Source organism: Tursiops truncatus, chromosome 17 (assembly GCF_011762595.2).
Source record: "Tursiops truncatus isolate mTurTru1 chromosome 17, mTurTru1.mat.Y, whole genome shotgun sequence".
Classification (NCBI taxonomy): domain Eukaryota; kingdom Metazoa; phylum Chordata; class Mammalia; order Artiodactyla; family Delphinidae; genus Tursiops; species Tursiops truncatus.
Window position 1 is genome coordinate 17,851,654 of NC_047050.1, and position 17,183 is coordinate 17,868,836.

General features: G+C 40.0%; 1 protein-coding gene across 2 annotated transcripts in view; it reads left to right on the forward strand.

The window, feature by feature from the left end:
* Positions 1-17,183, forward strand: part of LY96 (lymphocyte antigen 96) — a 32,201-nt gene that overhangs the window by 3,623 nt on the left and 11,395 nt on the right. For both annotated transcript variants that reach the window (XM_073794530.1, XM_033842854.2), the window contains exons 2-3: positions 11,800-11,889; positions 16,747-16,875. In XM_073794530.1, the coding sequence (XP_073650631.1) occupies positions 11,800-11,889; positions 16,747-16,875 (219 nt within the window). The remainder of the gene's footprint in view (positions 1-11,799; positions 11,890-16,746; positions 16,876-17,183) is intronic.

Here is a 17,183-nt window from a genome sequence, read left to right on the forward strand (position 1 = left end):
GGTAATTGCCAGATGTGGGAACAAGACCTAAGTGTATGACTAGTCTCAGGCTGGTGGCTTTTTTTTCTGTTTGTGATTATGCTGCATTCCCTGAAAATTCCCCACCCCGCAAGGTCAGTTTACACTGCCCTGTTCCAGGCCCTCTTCAGTGCACTCGGCCCCCTTCTCTCCACTCCTTTGGCGCTTCTGCTCCATGCACTGATTATGCCACCTTCTCTGTGCTGTATTTCCTATGGCCTTTATTTATATAACACTTCATATTATTATTTAGCTTTTAATCTACCAGTAACACTAACTCGATTTGTCTTCTGATTTGATTTTTGAGGAGAGATTTTATGTTTCTCTCCAATGCTGAGAAATTCTGTGGTCCTTTCCTGCTGCCCCATGGATATAGGGACCGTGGAGAGCAGGTGGGATATACAGCTAAGCGAGACCCTGCTTGCTGCCATGCCCCTCTCCCCTGCCCCTGCCACGTCAACCTTTCCCTGCCTTAGAGAATCCATCCTGACTGAGATGGAAACGTGTCATTTGTGGGAAGCACTGATCCCTCTGGGTATTATTGTCAGGAAGTTGGTGACGACAATTCAGTCCTTTCTGTGAGGATGATTCCCATTTGGCCAAGCTCCTGGGCATACATGGTATACCTGTTTGCTAGGGCTGCCATAAAAAACATCACAGACTGGGTGGCTTAAACAGCAGAAATTTATTTCTCACAGTTCTGGAGCCAGGAAATCCAAGATCAAGGGTCAGTTGGTTTGATTTCCTTCTGAGGCCTCTCTCCTTGGCTTGCAGATGGCTGTCTTCTTGCCATGTCTTCAAATGGCTTTTTCTCTGTATGCACTCATTCCTGGTGACTCCCTGTAGGTCTAAATCTCCTCTTCTTCTAAGACACCAACGGTATTGGATTAGGGCCTACCCATATGACCTCATTTTAACTTAATCACCTCTTAAAGCCCCTGTCTCCAAAGACAGTTACATTCTGACGTACTGGGGGTTAGAACTTCAACATATGAATTTAAGGAGAACACAGTTCAGCGCATAACATACAGAAATGGCAAGAATTGGCTGTTTTATCCTCCACCTTTGGAAAAGGCAGAAAATGTGGCTGTCTGAGTCAGTCCACAGAGCCCTGGACATACACCGTCCTGTAACCTAGAGTTGTGAGACTCAGCTCTAACCTTTTTTTGGGCTATGGATAGTCCTGAAACTCTAGGAATTCATAGATTATTTAATTAAACCAATATTCACTGAGAATCTGGCATGTGCCTGTTCTAGACACTGAGGATATTATCTAGCAGTGAACAACAAGACAAAAGTCACGGGGCTTCCCTGGTGGCGCAGTGGTTGAGAGTCCGCCTGCCGATGCAGGGGATGTGGGTTCATGCCCTGGTCCGGGAGGATCCCACATGCCGCAGAGCGGCTGGGCCCGTGAGCCATGACTGCTGAGCCTGCGCATTGTGTTCCGCAACGGGAGAGGCCACAACAGTGAGAGGCCCGTGTACCGCAAAAAAAAAAAAAAAAAAAAAAAAGTCACGGCCCTCCTGGAGTTTCAATCAGTGAAATATTCAGCATGTCAAATGGTGGTGATTGCTGTGAGAGAAAAATAAAGCAGGGGAGGGGATAGAGAGTACAGAGATGGGGATGGGGGTTGCATTTTAAATTAGGACAGGCAAGGAAGGCCTTACTGAGAAGGTGACTGTTTAGCAAGGACAGGAATAGTTGAGGGAGTGAGCCACGCCCATATCCAGTGGAAGGGGTGGAGGGAAGAGCAAGCACAATGGCCTTGAGGTGGGAACGTGGCTGGTGATGGAGGGATAGCAAGGAGGCCAGTGTGGCTGCGATGGAATGAGCGTGGGGGAAGTAGCAGAAGATGACATAGAAGGGAATGGGGAGAGGGTGAGGGCCATGTAGGTCAGGGAACGACTTTATCTCTTACTACGAGTAAAACCTGGTCTGGCTCCTGGGTTGATAATAATCTGTAAGGCGGCAAAAGTGGAAGCAGGCAACCTGTTGGGAAGCTGTTGCAATAATCCAGGTGAGCGAGAGAATGGTGACTCGGACCAGAGGGGAGCATTGGAGGCGATGAGGGGGGGTCCGGTTCTGGAAGTATTCCAGCATGGTCCTCTCAGCTAAGTGAGTGTATCTTGACATTTGGAGTGTCCCCCAACTCCAAGCAGGCCAGCCTCTTTACTGGCCTTTATTTATACTTGCATTGATATATATGTGTACTATTCTCTAACCTGAAATATTCGTGTCCATCTTTCTGTTTCATGGAAACCTCTGAGGTCCATCAAAAGTCCTGCCTCCTGTACAGAGCCTAGTCAAGTCAGTTGAATTTAATCCTGTTTACTACGTCTTTAATAGGCATTAGGTTTCCTTATTATGCTGAGGAATACTGAGAATGCAAAGGTTATGTTAAGGTGTAGCTGGTATCTTCAAGGAACTTCTGGCTTTTGTCTTACTTATGTGTAGTAGGAAGGATAACTAAACATATCACCAGGATTCATTTGTTTATTCTACAAATTCAACATGGCCACTGGGAAGTCTAAGGGCCATTTGGAACTAGGACTCTTATACTCCTTTCCAAATCTGTTTCTTCCTAAATCTTCCCTATCTCATCATCCACCTAATTCCTTACCCCCCAACCAGGGGTATCCTTAATTATCTCCCTTATTTTTCACATCGTATTAATCGATGATTCCGTTTTTAATATCCCCAGAATATATTCTAAAGCCAACTACTTTTTTTTTTTTCCTGACCACACTGTGTTGCTTGTGGGATCTTAGTTCCCTCACTAGGGATTGAGCCCAGGCCATCACAGTGAAAGCACCAAGTCTGAACCACTGGACTGCCAGGGAATTCCCCAACTACTTTTTTTTTTTAATTTAATTTTTATTTTATATTGGAGTACAGTTGATTTACAATGTTGTATTAGTTTCAAGTGTACAGCAAAGTGATTCAGTTATACATCTACAAATATCCATTCTTTTTCAGATTCTTTTCCCATATAGGTTATTACAGAATATTAAGTAGAGTCCCCTGTGCTATACAGTAGGTCCAGTTGATTATCTATTTTATATATAGTAGTGTGTATATGTTAATCCCACACTCCTAATTTATCCCTCCTCCCTACCTTTCCCCTTTGGTAATCATAAGTTTGTTTTCTATGTCTGTGAGTCTGTTTCTGTTTTGTAAATAAGTTCCTTTGTATCAGTTTTTTAGATTCCACATATAAGTGATATATGGTATTTGTCTTTCTCTGTCTGACTTACTTCACTTAGTATGCTAATATCTAGGTCCATCCATGTTGCCACAATGGCATTATTTCATTCTTTTTTTTTTTTTTTTTTTTTTTTTTTTGCGGTACGTGGGCCTCTCACTGTTGTGGCTTCTCCGCCTGCCGGACAGTGGGTTCGTGCCCCGGTCCGGGAGGATCCCACATGCCGTGGAGCGGCTGGGCCCGTGGGCCATGGCCGCTGGGCCTGCGCGTCCGGAGCCTGTGCTCCGCGGCGGGAGAGGCCACAACGGTGAGAGGCCCACGTACCGCAAAAAAAAAAAAAAAAAAAAAAAAATCATTGTCACCTATGAGTCTGTACTCCTGATTACAATGTCCACAGGGTTGGTTGCTTTCTGTCACTCACTTACTGGATACTGTAGTTGAGGTATCGCTACCCATTGCCACCCCCAACTCCTCCGTCCCCACCGTACACTCAGTCTTTCTCTCATGGCCCTGTTTGATTTCTATACTAGAGTGTCCATTTATCAAGAGGTGGGCCCTTGCCTGTCTTGTTCATTGTTTCTCTAGTGCCTAAAGCAATACTTGGTGCTAAGCAGAAGTGAATAAACACACATTTATTATCTACAGTGTGCTGTGCGCAAGAGACATGAAAAATGAGTGAGACATGCTTCCTGCCCTCAAGGTTTGTGCTATTTTTATGATGAAGACTGACATGCAAGCAAATAATTGTAGTAAACATTTTTTTTTTTTTTGCGCTATGCAGGCCTCTCACTGTTGTGGCCTCTCCCGTTGCGGAGCACAGGCTCCGGACGCGCAGGCTCAGCGGCCGTGGCTCACGGGCCCAGCCGTTCCGCGGCATGTGGGATCTTCCCAGACCAGGGCACGAACCCGTGTCCCCTGCATCGGCAGGCGGACTCCCAACCACTGTGCCACCAGGGAAGGCCCTGTAGTAAACATTTTAAATGACCATTGAAGGATGATCAAGTACTGTGAATGATAGTGTGTTTGTGGCTGTCGGGCTGGGGAGGTGTGGAGGAGTCAAGGAAGGCTTAACAGCATTGTTGATATTTGAATACATTTTGAAGGCAGACAAGGAGTTTCTAGACCGATGAGGACAGGGCATTCCTGTCAGAAGGAACTGCATATTTATGTAAGGGAAATTCTGCTAAAGAGGTAAAATGAAGTGCTGTGATGGCTCAACTCCAGCTAATGCTTCCTCCCTTGATCTCCAATAGTACTTAATACCAACACTCAGGGTGGCACTGGTTTCATTTCCTGTGCCAACTGCAGTTGCCTGGACTGTTGGGTTAAGAAGGATTCTGAGGCAGAGCTCAGTGGGAAAAAGTGCTATGATGGATTCACAATGCTGACATTTGTGGTTGCAGGGGAAAACGGAGGCTCTTGTACTATGCTTTTGCTGAACCTGACCATTGCTTTCTTTGGTATTTAATAAACCAAATGTAGAATTTTACCATAAACATGGTGACTTTAAAGTAATAAAGCTATTTTCTGTTAGTTCCCCAACCTTTGCAAATAAATTAAAAGTCACATGCTATGTACTGTTATGTGATCTTTTGATCCTTACATCTAATTTTTTTAATGTATGGTGGTCTCGTCTTCCTAGAAAAATCTTAGGCTTCCTGACATAAAGATTAAGGTTACACTTCTATTCTCCGCCCTCACTCCACCCTACCCCACTCTGCCTTGCTCTGGTGCTGGCTTAACACTGAGCACCCATAGGGGTATTCTGAACATTTGTCTGATTGCATTGACTTGTCGATGGTTTCATCATAATCAGACCAACTTCAGACATGTGGGAAACTTAACTGAAAATAGAGAATTGCCCTTATGACATACAACATGGCCCTGGTGATTCACTGCTTTTAACTTGTTCCCGGCTTTGCTCCAGAGTCTTGGTTGTCTTGCTCTGAGGGTCTTCTACAAGCTTATCACTGAGAAAGAAGAGACACATTGCACTGTGCTCAGTAATGCATATGGAAGTGCCCACGTTTCAATACCATGTCAACCTTTCATGGTAAGAAAGTTAATAAGTATATTAATTATGCAAACCTTCAAAAATATAGGTGAATAAAAAAGAAAAGAAGGCACCATAAGCCTATCACAGTTAAGAGTTAACCACTATGAACATTCTGATATTTTGGTAAATATTCTTTTAGATATATAATGATATATGTTGAAAACAGTAAAAGTAGAACCATATTGTATATACTGTTGGGTAACCAGCATTTTTTAAACTTGATAGTATACCATAAACGTCTATAACATTAAATATCATAAAAATTCATGTTAATGACTGTATATTAATTCAGTAAATAGATGCACAATATTTATTTATTCAGCCACCTCTGAGCATTTTTTTACTTGAGATATAATTGATATATAGCATTATATTAGTTTCAGGTATACAACATGATTCGATATTTGTATATATTGTGAAGTGATCACCACGATAAAGCTAGTTAGCATCCATCACCTCACATAGTTACAATTTTTTTCTTCTTTTGGTGAAAACTTTTAAGATCCACTTTTTTAGCAACTTTCAAATATGTAAAACAGGGGGCTTCCCTGGTGGCGCAGTGGTTGAGAGTCCGCCTGCCGATGCAGGGGACGCGGGTTCGTGCCCCGGTCCGGGAAGATCCCACATGCCGCGGAACGGCTGGACCCGTGAGCCATGGCCGCTGAGCCTGCGCGTCCGGAGCCTGTGCTCCGCAACGGGAGAGGCCACAGCAGTGAGAGGCCCGCGTACCGCAAATACGTAAAACAGTATTATTAACCATAGTCACCATGCTGTACATTACTTCCCCATGACTTATTTATTTTATAACTGGAAGTTTGTACCTTTTGACCCACTTCACTCATTTCTCCAATCTTCCACCCCCTACCTCTAGCAGCCTGTGTGTCTGTGAGTTTATTTTTTGTCTTTTGAGTGTGTTTGTTTTTTAGATTCCACATATAAGTGAAGTCATACAGTATTTGTCTTTTTTTTGGCTGTGCCACATGGCTGATAGGATTTTAGCTCCCCAACCCGGGCCCTCAGCAGTGAGAGCTCGGAGTTCTAACCACTGGACCGCCAGGTAATTCCCTGTCTTTCTTTGTCTGACTAATTTCACTTAGCACAGTGCCCTCAGGTTTCATCCATGTTATTGCAAATTGGGCAGGTTTTCCTTTGGTCATAATCCACACAGGAATAAACATCTTTGCATCAGATGTTTGTGAACATCCATGATTCGATGAAATGACTGTTAATATAGCTCATTCTGTGAGACTTTTATTGCAGGCAAACTCAATTCATTGAATGAGAGATGTTAACATTAATTTTAAGGGTTGCATTCAGGGGCAAATTAAATAAAACTGGTTTAGTCTCTTTCCCCTCCTCCTCAGTGCTTTTATAAGCTCTTCTACATCCTTCTTGAAACTTCTTACTTAGGAAGATTTGTTTATTAACTCATTCATTCATGTATTCAGGCACTTACCATTTACTAGAATTCTAAGTACTTGATGTGTATTTTCTATTTTTAACCAATGGAACATACAGAGAGGTGAGGAGAATATAGAAAAGAAGAGCAATGTAGAAAAGAACAGGTTAAAAAGTATGAAAATGGAACAAGTAATTTTATGAAAATATGTTTTGGGGAGTTCACCCCCTTCCCCACAGTTTAAAGTAATTCACTACCTTCAACCTCCACCTTAACAATGTAAGGGCATTAAAATACTAATCTGTTTACATTATAGGGAGTTTTTTTGGTATTCATACAGTATTTTAAATTTTATTTTACTGTGGTAAGAACATTTTACATGGGATCTACCCTCTTAAATTTTTGAGTGTACAGTACATCATTGTTGACCACAGGCATGAAATTGTACAGCAGATCTCTACAGCTTATTCACTTGCTTGACTGAAACTCTATGCCCATTGATTAGTAACTCCCCATTTCCCTCTCCCCTCAGCCACTGGCAACCACCATCCACTCTTTGATTCTATGAATTTGACTATTTTAGATATGTGGGCTCAGGCAGTATTTGTCCTTATATGACTGGCTTATTTCCTTTAGCATAATGTCCTCAAGGTTCATCCATATTGTAGCATATTGCAAAATTTCCTTTTTTTTAGGACTAAATAGTATTCCGTTGTATGTATAGACCACATTTTCTTTATGCATGTATCTGTTGATGGACATTTAGGTTGTTCCCACATCTTGGCTATTGTGAATAGTGCTGCAATGAATTTAGGAATGCTAATATCTCTTCGAGATCCTGATTTCAATTGTTTTGGATAAGTACCCAGAAGTGGGATTGCTGGATCATATGGTAGTAATATTTTTAATTTTTTAAAAATTTTTTTTAAAGAGTAGCCAGGGTGGCCCTTTATTTTATTTATTTATTTATTTATTTATGGCTGTGTTGGGTCTTCATTTCTGTGCGAGGGCTTTCTCTAGTTGTGGCAAGCGGGGGCCACTCTTCATTGCGGTGCACGGGCCTCTCACTGTCGCGGCCTCTCTTGTTGCAGAGCACAGGCTCCAGACGCGCAGGCTCAGTAGTTGTGGCTCGTGGGCCTAGCTGCTCCGTGGCATGTGGGATCTTCCCAGACCAGGGCTCGAACCCGTGTCCCCTGCATTAGCAGGCAGATTCTCAACCACTGCGCTACCAGGGAAGCCCATATTTTTAATTTCTTGAGGAATCTCTGTATTGTTTTTTAGAGCAGTTGTACCATTTTGCATTCCTACCAGCAGTGTGCAAGCATTCCAGTTTCTTCACATCCTTGCCAACTCTTGTCCTTCTTTTCTTTTTTTGATAATAGCCAATCTGACTGGTGTGAGGTGATATCTCATTGTGGTTTTGATTTGCATTTTCCTGATGCTTAGTGACGTTGAGCATGTTTTTATATACCTGTTGGCCATTTGCATGTTTTCTTTGGAGAAATGTCTATTCAAGTCCTTAGCTCATTTTATTTAATTAATTAATTTATTTATTTTTTCACACACACTGTATTTTATTTTTACAAGAGATAAATAAACTGACACCAAGCATTGTAAATGGATGACCACAACAAAAGCAACAAGGATTGCAATTACCAAACACGAAACACACTCATACTATGTCATAATATTGACATTCAGTCCAGTAATCCTCCACTGTAACAGCTCCTTTACTTTGCAGTGAAAATTGATTTGTATATTTTTTGCCTCTGAGTCCTTGTGGGATTTTTTATTTTTATTCAAACAGAAAGTCACAAAAATTATAATCATCCTCATCAGTTCACTCAGTCCCATGTAATTAATTTTTTTTATCTTGATCTTTTGTTAGCACTTTTATGAATTCATCAGTTTTCCATTAGAGTTCTGAAAATGTTTATTCATTCAGTTCAGCAGTATAGTCAGTTACCAGAAACCTGTACTTGTCAGAGTCTTTTCCATGAATTCCTTGAAGATGAAACCCTTTTTTTTTTTTTGCGGTACGCGGGCCTCTCGCTGTTGTGATCTCTCCCATTGCGGAGCACAGGCTCCGGACGCTCAGGCTCAGCGGCCATGGCTCACAGGCCCAGCTGCTCTGTGGCATGTGGGATCTTCCCGGACTGGGGCACGAACCCGTGTCCCCTGAATCGGCAGGCGGACTTTCAACCACTGCGCCACCAGGGAAGCCCGAAACCCTTTTATAGGAACATTTTTGCAAAAGCATCAGAGTACACCCAGAACTGTCTGTAAATGACAAAAGACTTAAAAATGACCACGGTTAAAGATTTGATGAAAGTTCATAATAATGCAATTGACAAGGAAATTTAGTTATTTCTGAGATACACATTTTAAAGTAATAACTAGAATTATGACTTATAACTTTATAGCAGAACATATAAGATTTTTAGAAATTTCATGTAATGTCTGAAACATTTATATTAACATATTTCCATACAAATAACCCAAAGAAAGTTTAGTATTAGTTTTTTGTTTGTTTGTTTGTTTGTTTATACTGCAGGTTCTTATTAGTCATCAATTTTATACACATCAGTGTATACATGTCAATCCCAATCACCCAATTCAGCACACCACCATCCCCACCCCACCACGGTTTTCCCCCCTTGGTGTCCATATGTTTGTTCTCTACATCTGTGTCTCAACTTCTGCCCTGCAGACTGGTTCATCTGTACCATTTTTCTAGGTTCCACATACATGCGTTAATATACAATATTTGTTTTTCTCTTTCTGACTTACTTCACTCTGTATGACAGTCTCTAGATCCATCCACGTCTCAACAAATGCAAGTCCTTAGCTCATTTTAAAATCAGGTTATTAGTTTTATTATAATTGAATTGTTGGAATTCCTTATATATTTTGGAGATTCACACCTTATCAGATATATGGTCTGTAAGTATTTTCTCCCATTCCATAGGCTGCCTTTTCACTCTGTTGATTGTTTCCTTTGCAGTACAGAAGCTTTTTAGTTTGATATAGTCCCACTTATTTATTGATGTTTTTGCTGCCTTTGCTTTCCATGTCATATCCATGAAGTCATTGTCAAGATCAATGTCATGAAGCTTTTCCCCTGTATTTTCTTCTAGGGTTTTTACAGTCTTAAATCTTATGTTTAAGTCTTTAATCCATTTTGGATTGGTTTTCATTTGTGGTATAAGATAAAGGTCTAGTTCTTTCTTTTGCATGTTTTGCCAGCACCATTTGCCAGCACAGAGACTGTCCTTTCCCCATTGTGCATTCTTGGCATCCTTGTCAAAGATTAGTTGACAAAATACACATGGATTTACTTCTGGGCTCTCTGTTCAGTTCCATTGGTCTATATGGCTGTCTTTTTGCCACTACCATACTGTTTTGATTACTGTAGCTTTGCAGTATAGTTTGAAATCAGGAAATGTGATGCTTCCTCTTTCTCAAGATTTTCTTGCCTATTTGTCATCTTTTGTGGTTCCATATGAATTTTAGAGTTGTTTTTTCTATTTCTGTAAAAAATGCCATTGAGATTTTGATAGAAATGTATTGATTCTATAGATTGCTTTGGGTAATATGGACATTTTAATAACATTAATCTTCCAGTCAATGAACATAAGATATTTTTCCATTTGTTTGTGTCTTGTTTAATTTCTTTCATCAATGTTTTGTAGTTTTAAGCATACAAGTCTTTCACCTCCTTAGGTAAGTTTAATCCTAGATATTTTATTCTTTTGGTGCTATTGTAAATGAGATTGTTTCCCTAATTTCCTTTTTGTATAGTTCATTGTTAGTGTACAGAAACGCAACTGATTTTTTTGTATTTTGATTTTGTATCCTGTAACTTTACTGAATTTTTTGATTAGTTCTGACAATTTCTAATGGAGTTTTTAGGGTTTTCTAGATATAAATTATGTCATCTGCAAGCAGAAAATTTTACTTCTTTTCTGATTTGGATGCCTTTTATTTATTTTTCTTATCTAATTCATCTGGCTAGGACTTCCAGTACTATGTTGAGAGTGGGTATTCTTGCCTTGCTTCTGATCTTAGAGGAAAATCTTTTAGTTTTTCACTATTGGGTATGATGTTAACTATGGACTTTTCATATATGGCCTTAATTATGTTGAGGCCATTTCCTCTAATTCTAGTTTGTTGAGAGTTTTTATCATGAAAGGATGTTGAATTTTGTCATCTATTGAGATGGTCATGTGATTTTTATTCTTCATTCTATTAATGTGGCATATCACTTTAATTGATTTTTGTGTGTTAGACCATCCTTGCATCCCACGGATAAATGCCTCTTAATCAAGGTATATGATCCTCTTAATGTGCTGTTGAATTCAGTTTGCTAATATTTTGTGAGGATTTTTGCATCTAAACTCATCAGGGATATTGGCTTATAGTTTTCATGTAGTGTCTTTGTCTTGCTTTACTATCACGGTAATGCTAGCCTCATAAAATGAGTTTGGAAGTGTGCCCTCCTCTTCATTTTTTTGGAAGAGTTTGAGAATGTTTGGTGTTAATTCTGACTTAAATGTTTACTAGAATTCTCCTGTAAAGCCATCTGGTCCTGGACTTTTCTTTGGGAAATTTTTGATTACTGAATCAATCTCCTTACTAGTTATAACACTGTTCAGACTTTCTTTCTTTAGTCCTCTGGGGATCTCCTTGGAAAAGTTGGGGCTCTGAACGCATGAACCAATCTCTTCGTTCTGAGTGAAATTGAGGGGTAGGTTAGCTCTTCCTAATTATGCTATGCCAGGAGCAGTGTCTCTTGTGAGAGGTGTCCCGAACCTCAGTACTGAATTGGTGAGTCTGTTTTTACATTCTCCTGGGTGCAGGAGACTTTCGGTTGGTTTCTGATTTCTCACAAAGGGAAATTGTCCGTAAATTGTTGCTGAACTGGTGTGTTTGTCAAGAGAAGGAGGACTTTTTACTCTACCATCTGGCTGACTTTACTTCTCTGGGGAGGGAGATATTTTTAACTACCCTTAATTTTTCTCATAAAATTTTAATACTAAAGGTAGTTTTGGGGGGCTGATATTCAGAATACTTATTGTAAATGATTTATAGTAATTTTATTGACATTTTCTTTATTCCATTTAGATAACTTGAAATTCCCTATTTCAATAAATGCCGAGCCCTGTATAACATTGAAGGGAGGCCGTGGAAATCTGTATCTTTACTACATTCCAAGTAAGTCCAAAGTTTTGTTTTTGTAGATTACAATTAAAAGGGTTCCAGAAATATCAATGAAAAATGATGGTGTTCTACATGTATGAGTATTAGTTTTCTCTTGCTATGTAACAAATTACCACAATCTTAATGGCTTAAAACAGGACATATTCTTTATCTCATAGTCTTCGTATGTCAGTAGTCTGGGCATGGCTTACCTGTGTCAGCTTCAGGAGGTCTCCCACAAGGCTGCAATTAAGGTGTTGGCCAGGGTTTCTTCTGAAGGCTCAACTAGGGAAGGACCCGATTCTAAGCTTATGTGGTCGTTGACAGTGTTCAGTTTCTGTCTGACTGTTGGCCAGCCCTCAGTTCTTTGTCATGTGGGCCTTTTCATCATGGCTTCTTGTTTCCCTGAAGTTAGCAAGGGGGACAGTTAACTAACAAGATAGAAGTCACAGTCTTATGTAGCCTAATGATGAAAGTGCCACCCTATCACCTTTGCTGTATTCTGTTTGTTAGAAGCAAGTCACTAGGCTAGCTCATACTCATGAGGAGGGATTACATAATGGCATGGTAAAAATTGAAATAATTTGAAACTTCTAACCATCTACTAGGTATATCCATTGTCAATCATTAGATATTCAGCTGATAAGTAAACTTGGGTTTCCATGAGTCAAAGATTTGTGTATGAGCAAGCAAGGACTTTTTTTCCTAAAGGTGACCTTTCTAGAAAAAAATATGTTGATGATATGAAAAAAGGCAATGATTTTTGTTTTGTTTTGTGTTATTTCTTCTTCTTCCTCTCTATGATTTTACTTGCCATCATCTTATAAAAGTTAATTGGGTGATGGTGATAGCATTGGGCTGGATCTGAGTGTTTGTGAAAACGCACAGAAGTTTCATCCTCTCCTACCGGTCAGCTGTTGCCTGTAAGGATCCCAGGAAATTCAGTTGTAATCATCATCATTATCATCATTGTTTTCATTATCACTATTATCATTTACATCCTAGCTTATATTTGGAGCTTATACTTTAAAATGTGCTTTTCCTTAAATAAACTAAAGAAACATATCCCCCTGATTTTAGTTCTCCAGCTTACAGGAAAAAGGGTAGTTGAGAATCTAGAAATGATAGACGATAAACTTATGCTTTAATTTTCCTGAAAACCTGTATCTTGATACTTTGTTTCTGCATTCATTTATTCATTAAAAAATACTTAGTAAATGTATAGTTTATTTCAAGTATTATGCTAGGTGCTGTGAATTCATTGATAAAAAAGACATTCTCTTGACCTTCAAGAATCTCTCAGTGCAATAGAAGAGGCAGATGTGTAGATAATATAGTATGATAAGTGAAATGATAGCAATAAGGCTTAGTGGTAGCACAGAGGAAAGAACAATGAGCTACTTGCTCCACTTTCTTGGCCAAGGGGGAAATAAATAATCTACATTTTTTTTTTTTTTTACTGAAGTATAGTTGATTTACAATACTATATTGAGTTCAGGTGTACAACATAGTGTTTCAGTACTTTTACAGATTATACTCCATTTAAAGTTATTACAAAATAATGGCTATATTTCCCTGTTCTATATGATATATCCTTGTTGCTCATTTTATACATACTAGTTTGTATCTCTTAATCCCCTAAAATAATCTAAATTTTTGCCCAACAAAGGCTCTACAATTTCTTCCTCTTTTCTCAGGTTTTGTTTTCTGGTCTATGTGGGGTGCTTTACCTCTAGGTATTTGCAAAAGTGTTTATTTACATAATGAATGACCTCATTTTCAAGTGAGCCCCTTCCCCTTAACACACAGGAAACAGGCCTTCCAGACCCAAGTAATAATAATACAACACAGTTTCACTTAGGGTTCTCTGAAAAGCAGATACCAAGAAGGAATTAGACATACAAAGGATTTTGGGGGGGGAAATGTTTGTGAACAATAAAGGAAAGAGGAAGCTAGAGCAGGCAAGGAGAGGAGGCAGATTGAAGTGTTGGTCCGATACCTTTGAAATGAGAGAGAAGGAAGGAGAATTTGGTAGGATGGTCATCAGACCAAAATGCATCCCTGAGACATCCTCAGCCAGGTCAGTGGCGAGTCTTAGAGCAATGATTGCCTGTCACACGTGTCCCATGATAGGCAGGTGTAGGCTGGCTCTAGTGTCCTTGTTGTGCTCGGTCATTATAGGAGCAGACTGTTCGAGTCTGGCCTCCGGATGAGTGCTAAGATATATCTAAAAGTGCAGTAGCTGGCGGCTGTCTGCCCACGGCCCTCCTCCACACAGATTCTTTGGAAGGGAGTTTTAAGCAGCACACCTCCGTGGCCACCACGAATACCCTAATCACTTACTAAATATGACATGTATATAACATGATATTAATTCAGTAATGAAAGAATGATTCAGTCATGTTTGTTTTTTGTGTGTGTGGTTCGCGGGCCTCTCACTGCTGTGGCCTCTCCCGTTGCGGAGCACAGGCTCCGGACGCGCAGGCTCAGTGGCCATGGCTCACGGGCCCAGCCGTTCCGCGGCATGTGGGATCTTCCCGGACCGGGGCACGAACCCGTGTCCCCTGCATCGGCAGGCAGACTCCCAACCACTGCGCCACCAGGGAAGCCCCGAGTCATGTTTTTTTATGATGCTTTGTAGTTATGACCTGAGTTTCCCTAGAATATACTAGAACATCTGTATAAAATGTGGGCCACATTTATAGAAATCAACCTTATTTTTGTGGCCCTATCACTACTTAAATTCAGTAAGAGCTATAAGAGCAATCTTGTACCAAAAATAGGTTGGGAATGGAAATGATTTGAGACTTCATAGCCTTGCTAATAAATTATATGTCACTATTAACTAATTGACATATACAGCTGGTTCATAAGCCTTCCTCAACGTTATTTTCAGAAGTTCCCAAAGTTGTGTTAGGTGAGCTCAAAAACAGTCTTCTTCGCTAAACCCCCGAGAGCCACCATGTTTCTTGTCTCTCACTCCAACACCCACATTGATATCTCTGGCCTGCTGAGCCATGCAAGTGGTACCTCACTTCAACCACTGTTCACGTGCCTAACATGACCACAGTGATATCTAAGGGCAAGAAGCTTCTCAAGATGTAAAGGGTTGAGATGTCAAAGCAGCACTTCCTTTCTTGGAATCATTGAAGACTGGAATCATAGTGTGTTCCACACAGAAATGGAAGAAGATTCTTTGTTCTGCATTATCATTGGATGCCACGCTACCATGTGCTTGTATCTCAAGGCATCCCTTGTGAAAACAGCTCTTCAACTTCTATACACATCCCTGCTTTGAGAAAGGTTCAGGTCCATGCCCGTGGCGTGGGCCACGGGGCCACTGTTTGAAACAGACTGTATAACGTTCTTCTTCTCTACACTTTACCCTGAAAGTAGAGAAGTGGAGACAAGTAAGGAAGTTTGGTGGTACTTTAGGCTCAGAGTAACGAGAGGCTGCATTAAGATAGTGGTAATGGGGATAAAAGGGACACCAGTAGGATCGACCGGGATTAGGAATTCTAGTGCTGATTTGGTGATGAAGATAAGGAAATCAATTTTGGATCTTTTGGGTGTGGTAATAAGTGACATTTGAGTAGAGATATTGAATGCACACAGGGGACAGATGCTTAAAAGAAAGGTTGAGACTAAAGATGAAGATTTGGGAGTTATTACCCTATGTGGTATTTAAAGCTGGGGAGAGTGTGCAGTGTGAAAATTGAGAAGCACTGAGATTAGAATCCTAAGAAAGATGAGTCAGTGAGCTAGACTGGGGAGAGGAGTCAGAACGCAGAACGGTTGGAGGACAAGAAGAAGAGAGTGGTAGCGCCAACACCAAAGGAAGGACAGGGTTTTGAGGAAGGAGCTAGCAGCTCTGTTCTGCATAGCCAAGTTCAAGGTAAAGATGGAAAAACTTTTTTTAAATTTTTATTATGGCTACAATGAGTCATGGTGACCTTATTAGGAAAATACTTTCCATGAGGTAGTGGTTACAATAATTGTTTTCATTATAAGAGAGATTGTGCATCTTGTCCAGTTGGGCCAACTGAGTAACTTAGAAGAGTTGAGCAAAATGCATTTCTTCCTGGAATTTTCCATCTTCATTGGTAATAAAGAGATCCTGAGGAAATAATAAATAGCTCATCTATTTAATTTTTAATCAAAAGGTTCAATTTTGTTCTCCAAGAAATCTTTCATCAAAACAACCTTCCTGGTCTTCCCTGGTGGCGCAGTGGTTGAGAATCCGCCTGCCAATGCAGGGGACACGGGTTCGAGCCCTGGTCTGGGAAGATCCCACATACCGTGGAGCAACTAGGCCCGTGAGCCACAACTACTGAGCCTGCGCGTCTGGAGCCTGTGCGCCACAACAAGAGAGGCCACGACAGTGAAAGGCCCACGCATCGCGATGAAGAGAGGCCCCCGCTTGCCGCAAATAGAGAAAGCCCTCCCACAGAAACGAAGACCCAACACAGCCAAAAATAAATAAATAAATATATAGAAAAAAGAAAACCTTCCTTTCTCTTCCCTCTCTTTTGAATTTCCTAGTGGAACTATGACTACAACTGGAAATTTTATATTTTCATTTGATAGTTTTCTCAAAAATATAGGTTATTCTATTTTTAGGCATAGCCCACATAATTCTCACTGTGGAACATTCTATTTGATTACAATCAACTAGTGGCCCTCTCAGAACTTCACTTTTCTCGTCTACAAAACAGGATAATAATATCCACATTATAGGTAGTTGTCATAATTAAATGAAATAATGTAGGAAAAGCACAGGGCATATTTTAAGTATACACTAAATGTTGGTTTTTAAATATTTATTAAAAAATACCTTATTTGAGTGGCTAATGAAATTTTTTTCTTTTTAAGGAAGAGACATAAAAAGCTTATATTTCAATATCTATGTATCTTTTAAGTCCGTGAATTTCCCAGTGCGCAAACAAGTTATTTGCCGAGGATCTGATGATGATTATTCTTTTTGCAGAGCTCTGAAGGGAGGTAAGCATTCAATTCGTATTACCCTCAGAATAGAGTATAATACCTTATGAGAACGCTATGAAAATTAAATACATTAAAAATGTGAAGTTCCTTTTCTGATAATAATTCTTTATTTCCAACCAAAGTTTTTCTTTTAGCAGTTTAGACAATATTTTACAATTATGTTACTGGATTGTTATTAAGATGACACTTATTTGGTGTGTTTGAAGGGATATTAAAATTTTTACCTTGTTCAGATTAATACTGTATATTTACCCTTGGTTATGGTTCTCTGTTTCTAAATATTACATTTATTATTTTTCATAAAA